Source organism: Hyla sarda, chromosome 2 (assembly GCF_029499605.1).
Source record: "Hyla sarda isolate aHylSar1 chromosome 2, aHylSar1.hap1, whole genome shotgun sequence".
In the NCBI taxonomy this organism is placed as follows: Eukaryota; Metazoa; Chordata; class Amphibia; order Anura; family Hylidae; genus Hyla; species Hyla sarda.
Window position 1 is genome coordinate 239,605,203 of NC_079190.1, and position 15,567 is coordinate 239,620,769.

General features: G+C 39.2%; 1 protein-coding gene across 4 annotated transcripts in view; it reads left to right on the plus strand.

Moving 5' to 3' along the window:
• Nucleotides 1–15,567, plus strand: part of USP32 (ubiquitin specific peptidase 32) — a 252,360-nt gene that overhangs the window by 124,138 nt on the left and 112,655 nt on the right. For all 4 annotated transcript variants that reach the window (XM_056556716.1, XM_056556713.1, XM_056556715.1 and 1 more), the window contains exon 6: nucleotides 14,738–14,869. In XM_056556716.1, the coding sequence (XP_056412691.1) occupies nucleotides 14,738–14,869 (132 nt within the window). The remainder of the gene's footprint in view (nucleotides 1–14,737; nucleotides 14,870–15,567) is intronic.

Consider the following 15,567-nt stretch of genomic DNA (forward strand, 5'->3'; position numbering starts at 1 on the left):
GGGTTAAATCTTTCCTCTTGGAGAGATTTCCAGCTTGGCAAAAACATAACCAGTCAGTTAGGGAGACTCCTTAGTGAATGATAAACTGACACCCAGGGAGTGTCACCCAACCAGGTAGCATGTTAAAGAGAATCTCCGGTACTTAATAACTTATGTCTTATCCTGTGAATAGGGGATAAGTGTTTGATCGTGGGGAATCCGACCTCTGGGACCTGCCACAATTTTCTAACCAGACCCCTACTTTCCCCATGCACAGATCGGCACACCACTGTGTCGACACTTATGCCCTATCCTGTGGATAGGTGATAAGTACTGGAATTTCCCTTTAATGATTTGCTTTTTAAATTCTTTATCCCAGAAGTGCTGAATGGCCAAAAAATCTCTATGCCCCATAAGGTACTCTTCTCAAGGAGAACAGATGTCCCCTGACATTTAAGTGTAAATGCATGACACAGTGATTATCTGCCCTTAATTTGCCTTTTTCTGGAAGGGAAGTATGGACATTGTCATCAACTCTCTCAGATTTTGCAACCCTTTTACTATTTTCTTCTCCTTGGTATTCTTTTTACATCATTGCTGCAAAATCCCTTTATGCATTTGGGGCGGGGCTTGTGGATATAATATGGATGTAAAATTATGTCTGCCTTAGGCTACTGTGAATCACATTTTACCTTTAAAGGGGTACTCCACCCCTAGACATGTTATCCCCTATTCAAAGGATAGAGGACAACATGTCTGATCGTCGGGGTCCCGCCGCTGGGGACCCCCACAATATTGCATGCAGCACCCACCTGTATCTGCTTCCGGCAGCACTGGAGGTTCTGGCTCCCGACCACGGGAACGGAAGATCGTGACGTCACGACCCCGCCCCCTCAATGCAAGTCTATGGGAAGGGGCGTGACCGCACGATCTTCCATTCTCGTGGTCGGGAGCCAGAACCTCCAGTGCTCCCGGAAGCAGATACAGGTGGGTGCTGCATGCTATATTGCGGGGGTCCCAAGCGGCGTGACCCCCGCGATCAGACATCTTATTCTTTGGATAGGGGATAAGATGTCTAGGGGTGGAGTACCCCTTTAATTTTATTTTGAGACATCTGGTAATGCTGCTAGGGCCAGTTTACCAGCACTGTGGAGTCACACTGATCCCTCGTCCCTAAAATTATGGATTTAAAAAGTGGAGGACTTGAGGCAAATGAAAGACTAGACTGCATAGGTCCATAATCCTCATAATTCCAGGGCTCTAAGGAAAACAAGTCTTTAATAGAAATGTATTCCAACAGGAACAGGAAATATAACGGTCTGGCTTTGGCTTCAAAACGACAGTGGCAGTTAAAAAAAAAAACGAAAACCCTGTGTGGAAAGATAGCATTATTGTATTTTTCCTGTGATTTTCCTCTTATTTCCCTTGTGGGACAGAAAACAAGAACATACTTACCTTGCCCTGACCCCGCAGCTTCCGTTTGGCTCCATGCAGTGCCCCTGTCTTCTTTTAGCATCAGTGCTTGTTGCAAGACCTGCAACAAAGACTTGCCTAAACAGCCATTCACTTGCCACAAAGGTGCCTGTCTCAGCTGAGCGGGCAGGTCCTGCAACAAACGCTCATCTCAGAAGCAGGAATGAGATAGAAGATTGAGGGACTAGATGGAGCTGAGGGGCATTGGGGTAGGTAAGTATGGGCATTTTTTCTTTCAATCAATGCCTGAGATTATGAATAGGGGTGGGTAGTAAGAAATACTGTATCACAACAAACCCTCAATGTTACAAAGTAAACCTCAGTTTATTCATAGACTGATACTGTCCATATAAAATGCATGATCACTAAATAACTCATAGTCATCAATTAGGTCATTTATCCATATTTCGATTATGCAACCGTATACCAAATATCTCCAGGGGTACATTAAAAGGAAAATAACAATGCACCCTATCAGCACCGGTCCAGTTTGTTTGCTGACTACCTATAGGCGTAGCTGAGTTCATTGTGTGGGACATAAAAAAAATGTAACTTGTGTTGACCTCACTTTCACAATGCCTTCAGTGTCTTCTTTGTGACATGTTGGGAAGAACCCAGGCCATTGAGTGAATTTCTGGCTGCTGTAATGTCCCACCTCAACCAATTTGCTGAGATGCATTATGACACATTGGGCCCGGGTTATTCTTGGGCTCGACACATTACGCTGCAGCTCAGAAAGTGTATTGCGGCACCGCAGTACCGTAGCAGGACAGAACTTATGCCCATTTTATCTCGCAATGGGCATAATTGAGAAAATCACTCTGGATGCCATATAACCCTTTGACTGTATCACAGCCCAAGCACTCATCCGAGTCAGTGACTCCAGTCTTTTTTAAATAGGACTATGACATAATTAACATAACTAGGTAGAAAAAGTTATTTTGCTACATTTCTGTGGTCTTTTGCCCTTTCCTGCTGCTTTTCTGCAAACTGTCAGCTTTGTTGTTTTCATTAACTTAATTTTTTGTCTGATGTACATCCTGTAACTCCACTTCCTGTTCCTTTGTACACTCTAGCCAGGAATTCAACCAACTCTATCTCCTGTTTATTGTCAAGAACGTGTAGTGGGAAGGACATAGGGTTGGCTAAATTTCAGTCTAGTATCCTGACCATTCAGGAAGTAGGGTTTATGGTGACAACAGAGCAGACAGTTTGCATGAGAAGCAGAAGGGAAGCATGAAAGACCACAGAAAGGCAGTAAATCAGTTTATTTACTAATATCTGTTTGTTTAGTTACTCACTTTTTAAAATATATATGTTAAGCATATGTTAGAGTAGGGTTTTCTAAAACACATCTTGGTCTAGCCTGAATAATCATTCTGTCTCTCCTGTGTCTCCAGAATACAGAATGAATGGCAGTTGAGGTATTTCTCTTGAGGCTTTATAGAACAGACTCTTCTGCAGGCATTTTTGCTACATTACCCAACAAACAATGTGTGTCTTATAGTAGCCCTGTGATCTAGGTAATGAGAAGGTTGGGGGTTGCAGTCTCTTCCTAATCACTGGGCTAATCTTCCATCCTTCTAGCGTGACTTAGTCTGAACCTATCTTCCATATTATCTTCTTATCTCCTCTGTCATTCTACGTCACACTAAGTAGATTCTTAATGTTCTTTGAGATTTACTTGCCTGCCAGTTTGCTGTTATTATGGTGTGAAAGTGACCAGGCGACGGAGAAATTGCTATTTGAGTGGACAGAATCCTTTTTTATTTATTTTTTTATTTTTATGTCTTTTATTTATTTTATTTTTTATTGCTGTCTTTAATGTAATATATGTATCTTGACATTTTCACCTTATTAAAAAGTATGGAGCATGGTATATCTCTACTGTTGTGAACCAAAAAGAATCACCCCTATAGGTAGGTGAATTCTTTTTAATTGTTTTGTCATTTTGAGTAAGGTTTTGGCCAACCTTATGTAGGAGAATGATGAAAACCCATAATGCATTTTATATAATTATACTATTGATTATATTTATCGGAGAAACTGATATTATGGCCCATGGTATGTACCTTTTTATTAAGTGCCATTTGATATTAATAATCAGTTTATATATATATATATATATATATATATATAATATGGGCTGTATATTATACGTGGTATTTCTTTAATTTTATTCCACTTAGTTTCGGTTTTGGTCATGTTTTTTGTCTTTTCTCTGGTTCAGAGTATCACAACCATTTACACATTAGTTAATGTTTTAACCAATAGATTTCTGTGAGTGTAGATTTACAATTAATAATTATATAATGACAACTTAAAAAAAAATACAGAACTTTCACAGGGAGCAGACTCACTGCAGCTTTCTTCTCTAGGTATGAAGGTGGAAAATTTACCAAATTGTGCACATTTTTGGAAGTTTTGTTGTGGGTATACTGTGGGTTGAAAAGCAGCTGTCAGGGCACACACCGTTTAATAAAATAGTGTTATTTCTAACAGTGGAATTACAGACTTTGTTTTTAACATTGTGTACGCTGATGGCTGATTTGTTATAGACATAGAATTATTAGATTTAACATATGGCTCTTTGTTTACACCTAATTTATTACATATTTTGTTATGTAATTTAACGATGTGTGAACCCAACCTAAGTCAGTGCACATTTAGGCCAATTTCACGTTATATTTTAACATTATGCATGCTTTTTGTCAGCATTTGGTAAAAAATTTTGTCTGAAAAAGAGCATGTAAAATACGCTTCAGAATTTTGTGAAGCGTCAACAAAGTCTTACAAAGTCAATACATTTAATGGCTGATTTTGATTCGCTCATTAAAGTCAGGGCAAGGGAAAAATCTGCAACGTCAGATGATATGGTGCAGATTTAAAAGGGTACTCCAGTGGAAAACCACTTTTTTCATATCAACCGGTGCCAGAAAGCAAGACAGATTAGTAAATTACTTCTATTAAAAAAATCTTAATCCTTCCAGTACTTATCAGCTGCTGTCTACTACAGAGGATATCAAGTTTTCTTTTCTGTCTGACCACAGTGCTCTCTGCTGACACCTCTGTCTGTATCAGGAACTGTCCGAAACAAGAGAAAATCCCCACAGCAAACCTATCCTGCTCTGGACAGTTCCTGACATGAACAGAGGTGTCAGCAGAGAGCACTGTGGGAAGACAGAAAATAACTACTCTGTATTATACAGCAACTGATAAGTACTGGAAGGATTAAGATTTTTTAAATAGAAGTCAATTATAATCTGTTTAACTTTTTGGCACCGGTTGATTTGAAAAAAAAATTATTTACTTTTTTCATTCTGAATCTTGCACAGAAATGGGAAATTGTCATGGCGACCAACCACAGTCGTGTGTCAAGATCTTCTGTTAAACCTTAAAGGGAAACTGTCATGAAATTTTACTATATAGAACGCTTGGCAACGCATTATATATGGTAATATCTTCTTCCTCACCATCCTCGGGAGATGTTCCTGCCCGCAGGGATGGTGAGGATATGAAGTTAGAAAGTGTTCCACGCTGGCCCTGTAAGTAGTCTCCTGGGTAAGGAGCTATACTTAGCGAGTCCTCTCTTCTCTGGCTGGAATCACTTCCCCTCAGCGTGATTGACAGCCCTGGTCACCGCTCTGCTCCCTAAGCAGACGGAGCAGAGCGATGACACGGGCTGTGATTGGGCTGTCAATCATGCTGAGGGGGGCTGATTACAGCCTGAGAAGACAGGATTAGGTAAGTATAGCTCCCCTCCCAGGGGAGACTTTCTAACATATCCTCACTATCACTGTGGGCAGAAATATCTCCCAGGGATGGCGAGGAAGAAGATTTTACCATATATAACTTGTTGCCACTAGTTATATATAGTAAAATCTCATGACTATTTCCTTTTTAAGCTTTAGTTGACCACAAAAATATAAAATATTATTATTATTATTATTAGGTATGTCAATTTTATAGTGCAATGGTAACACCACTAGTGGATTAGTATTTTTCTGCCTCACCAGTAAATAAAACATACCAACATTTGAATTTGGATAACTTGGGAAAACTCTGGTCTACAAATGAATCCAAGTCTGTTTAATACTGTTAAACCCTGTTGTGTGTTCTGACATCTTGTCCATGTAGTGGAGCCAGGACTCTTGTGACCTGAAACCATTGTTAGTATGACATTATTATCTATTGCTTATTACCAAAGTTCTTATTTTTATGCCTTTATGTGCCTGATATACCTTAATTATAAGGTTATTCCTTAATGTCTTGCACTCATAAAGATAAGAATATGCCCAAAGTGTAAACGCATTATGATGTTCTCTGGTAAGACACAAATATATGATGCTATATACTGGCACTGAATGTCTTACACATTTTATTTCGGTCTTCAATAATCCACTGGACATAAAAAAAAAACTAGTGTTATTACACTTCTTAGTGTTCTTTAAAGTTTTCCTGATCCAGGCATTCTTTCTGCATACATTTATCTTTGGACACCTAGAGCAACATAAGATAAGCTGAAATAATTTGATAGCAAGTTACTGCTTAGCATTTAGAGAGGAGAACAAGCAATGTATATGGATTTTTTGGCTCTGAATATCATTGTAGATTAAAGCTTGGACTGATGGTACGATGCATTGAGAAATTTCAAATGACTTTTACAGGCTGTCTCTCCCAGAAAATTAACATTGGAAATCATTGTGGAGGACAGTGCACATTTTGATCTGCATTTTGTTAATAGGGAATGTAATCTTCACCTAGGAATGCCAAATCTTTATTCTACACTCTTTAATTTCATGGACCACTGAGCACCTAATACAGCAATTTATAACCTCGCCAATTGAATCTATTGTTGCAGTGGGCTACTTTGGCCTGCTGATGAAAGGTTAGCTGTTTAGCTAGTGTTCTTTTCTGTTTTGTATATATATATATATTTTTTTTTTATAGAGTTGTTCATTGTTGTTCCCTTTATCTAAATGATCAAAGCGGTAGAAAAGATAAAGAGAAGACTTTATATTAAAAAAGGAAGCTTTAAGGTTGTTGGCACCCTTCAGTGTTTTTTTATTTTATTTTTATGGTTGTATTGTACTTATTTTGGTGTACATTTGTTTTTACAATAGGCCATTATTTTGCTCCATGTTCTTAAGCAACCTGCACACATTGCAGACTGCTCTGTCATGTTCCCAGTTAATTCTGTCAGCCTGGCTGTCTGACTACTCAGCCTCTAGCCCCCCTCTCTTCTCTCCGGAATGATCATCTAAGTTGATTTATGACCAAATCAATGGTTTACTTGCTCATAGATCTTCTTGGACATTCATAAGTCATGTCATTTGTCAGGCTGGCCTCCTATATATCACACTTGTTGTTTCCGCACATTCCACAGATGCTCAATTGGATAAAAATCTGTGGCATTTGGGGGGCAATTCATCACACACACACAGACAGTCGGCCATTCACATTATGAAAACGGTAAGGCTTGGTTCACATCGCAATTTTACAGTCCAATTAACAGACAGTAAAGTCTGAAAAAAACTAATTCCCTGAAATTGTATTCTAAATAATTGTTTGGCACCTGATTTAAAATGTTATCCAAAAATCGTATTATAGAAAATGTAAAGGTTTTTTCTTTTTACACTTGTATGTAGCAGGTGTACCAAAATGATAACCTGGCTCCACAGACTGGTTGGGCCTCATTTACGAAAAGTTTCGGGTTTTTACTAGTGGGAAAAGTTGTTTCAGACATGCAGGATTCCTCTCTATTTATTATTGGGAAAAGTCGGGAACATTTTCTGACCAGCTTTTTCTAGGCCGATATTTCCAGCCATTTACCCACAGGAGTTTCTGTGAATTCCATAGTAAATCGGTCGGGTTGTGAAACCATGCCCCTTTTTGGCCAGCCACACCACATTTTGCGACAGACTACGCCCCCACGCCCCCTTTCAGGTTTGTCGGATTTTTCAGGCGCACACTGTCTCAGACATGTCTCAGAAAAAATAACCAGACAAAAACTGGTCGGTTTCAGGTTAGTAAATGAGGCCCGTTGTGTGTGTGTATATGTGTGTGTGTGTGTGTGTGGGGGGGGGGCAAGGCTGCTATGATGCATTATATATAGGGAAGTGTCTTCTGGGAAGAAGAATCTTTAAGTTTCTAGCACTTTCCAGAGTATTCCAGGAATACGGCACATAAGTAAAAAAAATTAAAAAGTTGTGTATGATAAATCTGATGAAATGCAATACGACTTACATAGACAATAATAATCAAAAAATCGTACACTATTTCAATCCAGTTTTGAATCTGGGCAGTAAAATCATGGTCAACCACGGTTTTACCCCTGAAAATTGTGCAAAATCTGATGTGGATCAGAACTGATGCATGTGTGGAATATGATTACTCAATGGAAGTAAATGTATACGACTTGGCATGTAGTTATTCTATGATTTGAAGGTAAAAATGTTGAGAAAAAGTAGGATGGTAAAATTGTCACGTGAACCCACCTTAACATGATTCGTCAGACCAGGACGTCTTCTTCCCTTGCTCCAGTTCTCATGCTAACATGCCTGTTGCAGGTGCTTGTGGTGGTGTACAAAGCTCAGCATGGGCACTTTGACTTATCTGCCACTAGTTAAAGGGGTATTCCAGGCAAAAACCTTTTTTTCATATATCAACTGGCTCCGGAAAGTTAAACAGATTTGTAAATTACTTCTATTAAAAAATCTTAATCCTTCCAATAGTTATTAGCTTCTGAAGTTTTCTGTCTAACTGCTCAATGATGATGTCACGTCCCGGGAGCTGTGCATGATGGGAGAATATCCCCATAGGAGCTGGACAGCTCTCGGGACGTGAGTCAACAGAAAGCAGTTAGACAGAAAACAGCAACTCAACTTCAGAAGCTAATAACTATTGGAAGGATTAAGATTTTTTAATAGAAGTAATTTACAAATCTGTTTAACTTTCCGGAGCCAGTTGATATATAAAAAAAAAAGTTTTTGCCTGGGATACCCCTTTAACCTCATACACTGAATGCAGTGCTGCACAGTATATTTGACATATTTTTTTTTTATCATAGTCATAAGCCTTTTTATTAAGTTACATTTGAAACTTAAAAAATGAGAATATTGTGCAAAAGTCCATTGTATTTAATTAATGGAACTTAAAAGGAAAGGAAACATGAAGTGCTCCAAAATCTCCTGGTAGACTGATACATTAACCCTGGACTTAAAGGGGTACTCCAGTGGAAAACTTTTTTCTTTAAATCAACTGGTGCCAGAAAGTTGAACAGATTTGTAAATTACTTCTACTAAAAAATCTTAATCCTTCCAGTACTTATTAGCTGCTGAATACTACAAAGGAAATTCTTTTCTTTTTGGAACACAGTGCTCTCTGCTGACATCATGAGCACAGTGCTCTCTGCTGACAACTCTGTCCATTATTGGAACTAATATATAAATCTAGGAAAAAAGGAGAAAGATGGAGGGCAGTGCCTCGTGTAATTCCGATGAGTGGTTTTGGATTAGGGTAAGGATAGGTAATATGCTCACCTGGAGCGATACTTGGTATCGTGCATGTAACCCCTTTTCCTCGGGGTGGTCGGTGTGGAATCCCGGAGCTGCAGCCTGCTGGTGTCCCGGCCGATGTCCTGGCAGGGTCCGTCGGCAATGGAACAGGATAACTTGGAGGAACAGAAAAAGTTGCAAAACACCTTTGGTGCCAGCGCTGCTCGGTGGGAATTAGGATTCTGAGACGTGTTTTCAGGAGTACAGTACCAAGAATTTATTGATAAATGTAAACAGGTACAAACAGTGAAACAAGACGCGTTTTCGGGAGCGAGCCCTCCCTTTTTCAATTGTGCAGCTTAATCTTCACAATTGAAAAAGGGAGGGCTCGTTCCTGAAACGCGTCTTGTTTCACTGTCTGTACCTGTTTACATGTATCAATAAATTCTTGGTACTGTACTCCTGAAAACACGTCTTCGAATCCTAATTCCCACCGAGCAGCGCCGGCACCAAAGGTTTTTCGCAACTTTTTCTGTTCCTCCAAGTTATCCCATTTTAGGAACTGTCCAGAGCAGCATATGTTTGCTATGGGGATTTTCTCCTACTCTGGACAGTTCTTAAAATGGACATAGATGTCAGCATAGAGCACTGTGCTCATGATTCAGCAGAGAGCTCTGTGTTCCAAAAAGAAAATAATTTTCTTTCTACATTCTCCGTAGTATTCAGCAGCTAATAAGTACTAGAGGATTGAGATTTTTTAAATAGAAGTAATTTACAAATCTGTTTAACTTTTTGGCACCAGTTGATAATAAAAAAAAAAGTTTTCCATGGGAGAACCCCTTTAATGAAGCACAGTGGACCAACACCAGCAGATGGCATGGCTCCCCAAATCATATAATATATTGGGGATTTGGGGTTTTCATGAACTGTAAGCCATAATCATCAAAATGATGACAAATCACGGCTTGAACTATCTTGCTTTGCATATAATGAGTCCCTCTCATATATTAGTTTCACCTTTTAAGTTGCGTTACTGAAATAAATGAACTTTGCACCATATTCAAATTTTTCGTGTTTCACCTGTATTCTGCAGTATCTCTATTCTTTGGAATTGGACCAGATGATCTAGTCTCTGCACCCAACAGGCATCAGTTTGCTTTGGGTCTGTTCTTCTTCCTTTAACTTCTTCTGATTGGCACTACTACTTACCACTGCATACTTGGAGCATCCCAAAAGACCTGCCATTTTCCACATGCTCTAATTCATTCGTCTAGCCATCACAATTGGGTCCTTTTTAGTCATTCAGGTCCTTATACTTGTCCATTCTTCCTGATCCAAATAAATCAAGAGTGGATGTTCACTCCTAATATATCCCACCTCTTGACAGGTGCCATTGTCACAAGATAGTCAGTGTTATTCACTTCACGTGTCATTGGTTTTAATGGTTAGAGATAATTCTTTGTAAACCCTGAGCTTATTTAATGCTCTAATTGAATCTATATCAATGATGACAGTGCTTTAATTGCAGACAGCGTTTCATATCTCTTATGGTTCTAGATTAGCACACTAATAGGTCTGTCTTCTGTGTGGCTGCAATAGACCTGCTAAGCAAGATCATACAAGAACTAGGAATTGGTTGTATTTTTATGCACGCTGAGTAAATAAAAACATATCGATAAGCAGCAGCACTGTATTCATTTGTTTCTTTTTAGGGTATGTTCACATGGTCTTAATTAAAGGGGTACTCCGCTGCTCAGTATTTGGAACAAACTGTTACGAATGCAGGAGCTGGCGCCAGGAACTCGTGACCTCATGTCACGCCCCACCCCCTCAATGCAAGTCTATGGGAGGGGCCGTCACGCCCCCTCCCATAGACTTGGATTGAGGGTGTGGGGGTGTGACATCATGAGGGGGCGGGGCTATGAAGTCACGGGCTCCCGACTCCTGCGTTCGGAACAGTTTGTTCCAAATGCTGAGCAACAGAGTACCCCTTTAACTCCACACTACCATTCACTTCAACAGGTCCACCAACAGCCTACAGTAGTGGCAGATTTGCAGATTGCCGTTGGACCCATTGAAGTAATTTGTAGCGTAGCTTGCAGCAGATATCCCTGCGAGTTATGATCGTGTGAATGTACCCAAAAGGGATATTCTAATGAGTAAAAAATATGTATGCTGGGCTTGGGAAAAAAAAAGTAACAATGTATGGCAATTCATCAAGAGCAGGTTAGGTGTCTGACTGTCACAGACAGCGGGAGACCCTGAGGAGAAGAAAGAAAGTAGTTTATAGCTGTTTCTGCCCTTTTTTATTTTTATTTATTTATTTATTTTTTGAGCGCTTTCCCTAGTGTTCTTTGATCACTTTTAAGCGATTCACTGCAACCTATATAATTTAAATGGCAGATATCTCCTAGTTTGGTAGAGTTACAGGTCGAGACCAAGGTGGGCTCTTTTGCCTCTTTCTTTCTTTAAACATAAGGAGTTAAAAAGAAAAATAATATTATATATATATATATATATATATATATATATATATATATGTTTTGCATCAGTAGTTGGTTAATAGAAAGTATATGTTTTAAATAAAGTTTTGACCAATATATATATATATATATATATATATATATATATATATATATATATATGTATATGCTTAATATATACAATTGGGTTACCTGTTAAGTCTCTGGATTCATTATGTGTCAATATGCTGATCATTGACCATGGGTAAATAAACATTAGATTGTGCCCTCGATAGCATTGGTAGTTTATTAATCCTGTGCCTAGATAGCACTTTCTATGAGTAGCTCTGCTGCACTTGCCTAGCCAAGTAGTGTCCTTGGATATTTTGTTTAGATGTTGGCAGCTTTGTCACTGTTGTCAGCCTTTTTTGAGAGGAAAAGTTTGACTGCAGTGTCCTTCAATTGAGATTACTGACAGGAGGTATGCTTAGTAATGCAAAATATAATTCTTGTATGACACCACTACTACATCAAGCGTCTTGGCATTTGATAACCCTATAGCCATTTTTTATGTTACATTGTCATTTTGTATCATTTTGTCATAGCCTTTATTGTATAGTTATCTTACTATTAGGAGGCTACTTGCAAGAGGAAATAATGCACATTCCACAGTTCATGAAGTGAACCTGGATAGTTACAATTGTGTCGGGTATACCACAGGAAAACAGTCTTAAAGGGGTATTCCAGGGAAAACCTTTTTTTTTTTTTTTTCATAACAACTGGCTCCAGAAAGTTACAGGTTAGTAAATTACTTCTATAAAAAAAATCTTAATCATTCCAGTTCTTATCAGCTGCAGAAGTTGAGTTGTTTTTTTTTCTGACTACAGTGCTCTCTGCTGACACCTCTGCCTGTCTCAGGAACTGTCCAGAGTAGGAGCAAATCCCCATAGAAAAGCTCTCGTGCTCTGAACAGTTCCTGAGACAGACAGACAGGTGTCAGCAGAGAGCAAAGTTGTCAGACAGAAAAGAACAACTCAACTTCAGCAGCTGATAAGTACTGTAAGGATTAAGATTTTTTAATAAAAGTAATTTACAAATCTGTTTAACTTTCTGGAGCCAATTGATGTGAACTTTTTTTTTTTTTTTTTTTTTTAACTGGAATACCCCTTTAAAGAACTAAAACCATGAAGCCAGGATACTGAAACATGTACATTTTTTAGATTTTTTTTAATTGTATTTTCTGTAATACAAGGAACCTGTTAACTCAATAAAGCATTTTGTCTGTTTTCTCTATTTTGATGCTGCACAGGCATCAAACAGGTTTGATTGATACCCTGTGTGCCAGGACCTTCATGCCATGCCCTGCACTCGGGGCGGCAGTCAAGTCTAATTGGGCACAGGCAGTGTGACTAGATGCTGCTGCTCCTTCTCCTCAGAGATGCTTTTGCTGCAAGTCCGGCATTAGAGAAACTTAGTCACAGTGTCAATAAGCTATACACTACAGCTAACAAATAATGGGGGCAGCTCAAAGGGCATGAGAAATCTGCCTGGTTATAGGACAGCCGTCATGCCTAAGCAGTTTTCAACAGCATTTACAGAGATGCTTTACAGCAGCCACATAGATCATTGTGAAGTCATTGTGCTTAGATAGGGAGGAGAATGTAAAGTTAATGTTTTAGCATACTAAAGTGTCCTCGTTCTTCACCCACACATCTTCCTATGTAATCGTAAAACATTGGGCTGATCCTGTGATCATTTGTGATACCTTTGCCTGCACTATCGTTGAGCCCTGTTTAACATGTGCTGAAATGAGATTGGCATACATTATCAGGACCTGCTTGGCAGGTCTAATACAGACCAAATTTTCAACACCCTAGAATAGGTTCACACGAAGGTGTAACATCTCCCTATTTCAGATTGTTGCTGGGGTCTCTGCATAATGACTAATCATTTGTTTACTCACTGTTTTTTATTTTATTTTTTTCTCTGCGTCTAGCTGTTTTTGGGCTTGCTTTTAACTTTCTGGAACCATGTTTTTCCTACACAGGATTATGTTCCAATTTACCTTTATTATGCACAGTATTTAGTGTATATATGTCATATATTAGTTGTTCTTTAAAGTCTACCTGTCGCTTAAAAAAAATAAAATAATAATAATAATAATAATTTGACATGTTTTAGAGTGTACAGACTCTGTCCTATTGTTAGAATGAGCGGGGAGAGATGTACAACTGACCAAGACAATCCCATAGTCTTACAATCTAAAACAAGACACAGACAGCACTCCGTAGTGTGATAACGTTTAAGACCAGGATTGGTATAGTAAAAGTGGTGACAGAGAGTTCAAGTGGCACTACTGTGGTGTATCTACTGCTACCATGTCAACCAGAACGGTAAAGGATACTATCAGTGGGTCTATAGGTATAAATGGGTCCCTTGGCGGTGCTAGGATAAATGATATCCAGAATCAAAATGTGCAATATCAGTGAAAACAAAGTAATCCTGCACTCACCGCATGGGTACTGAATATCCAGCTCCTTCTCCCGGATCCTTCTTCAGCTCAGCAGACATCCATGACGTGGGGCGCTCAGAGGCGACTGCCGGCGGTTTTGCGCGCAATGATGATGTGCTCCTACCGGCCGGAGGCCGAAGAAGCGCATCATCATTGTGCGCAAAACCGCCAATAAAAGTGGTGCTTACCAAATAGTTACACTCCACCAAGTGTAACTATGGAACAGAATAGGAATTTGAGTGCCTGCAGCCGCTCCACGTCCAACCTCAAACAGAAAAGCCAAAATTTCATCCAACGTAGCGACGAGATTGAGAGGTGCCGGACACACAGACTAAAGGGTTCTCAAGTTTAATTACCCATGATGCAATGCGTTTCACAGTAAGACTGCTTCATCAAGCATGATGAAGCAGTCTTACTGTGAAATGCGTTGCATCATGGGTGATTAAACTTGAGATCCCTATTAGTCTGTGTTCAGCACCTCGAAAATCCCGTCACTACGTTGGAGGAAATTTTGGCTTTTATAGTCTTACAATGTAAGTTTTATCACACTTGGCACGCTCTTTTCCCAGCTAGTTGTAGCTATTGGTCATGGTTTGAACAAATAGACCAATCAAAACTTGTCTCTACAACGTGTTAAAACTTTTTAAAAGTAACAGTCAGTGCCCATTTAAAGGTAAGCAAGCAAATTAGAATGGTCCATTTTTCTATCAAAGGTTTAATTACTTTAGTCTGCATTGTTCATATATAGGAATATGTATGTTACTAATCTACCTGTAAGGCTTCTAATATCCACTATTTATTGATTATGTTAACAGTGGAAGAATCCGACATCATTGATCTGGAAAAAAGATATTGGTTATTAAAGGCTCAGTCAAGGACCGGCCGCTTTGACCTGGAAACCTTTGTTCCTTTGATTTCTCCACCAATTCATCAGTCCTTGAGTGAAGGTAGTTTATTATAGAATGTGGATATAAAATTCCTGACATTTAATGTAATGTGATAAATAGTAGCAGATATAATGGCTTGGGAATCAGTACATACTCAGTAATCAATGCAAGTTGTTTGAAATACTCTGCAATGTTCAGGTAAATAGTTCTATACTAAGTCAGAGCTTATTACCTTGGTACAAATAGTAGAAGACATATAACAACTTAAATATCCTCTAACATCAAAGGAGACACAATGGTTGGGATCCCACTCAAAAAGCATGTGTAGTTGTCTAACATTCACTCATTCTTTTCTATATAGATAGAAATTGTGGTTAAAGGAAAACTAAAATGCAGGACAACTTACCCCTATCCAATGGATCGGGAATAAATGTCAAATCGCAGGGGATTCAACTGATGGGACTGTGATCTCGTGTACGGCACCCCGGCAGTCCCCAGGAATGGAGTGTTTAGGTATCTCAGGCTCTCCCATAGAGATACATGGAGGGGGCGTGTCAGCCACTGCTTCTTGCGGGGGTCAACACGCCCCATTCCTGGGGACCCCACAATCAGACACTTATCCCCTATCCTTTGGATAGAGGATAAGTTGTCCTGCATGACAGTTCTCCTTTAGTGGAAAGCTTAACCGTTCTTGCTATTACATCATTGAAATCATTATGGAGATTTCTGATGATATCGAAAGATATTGGGTGCCTTAC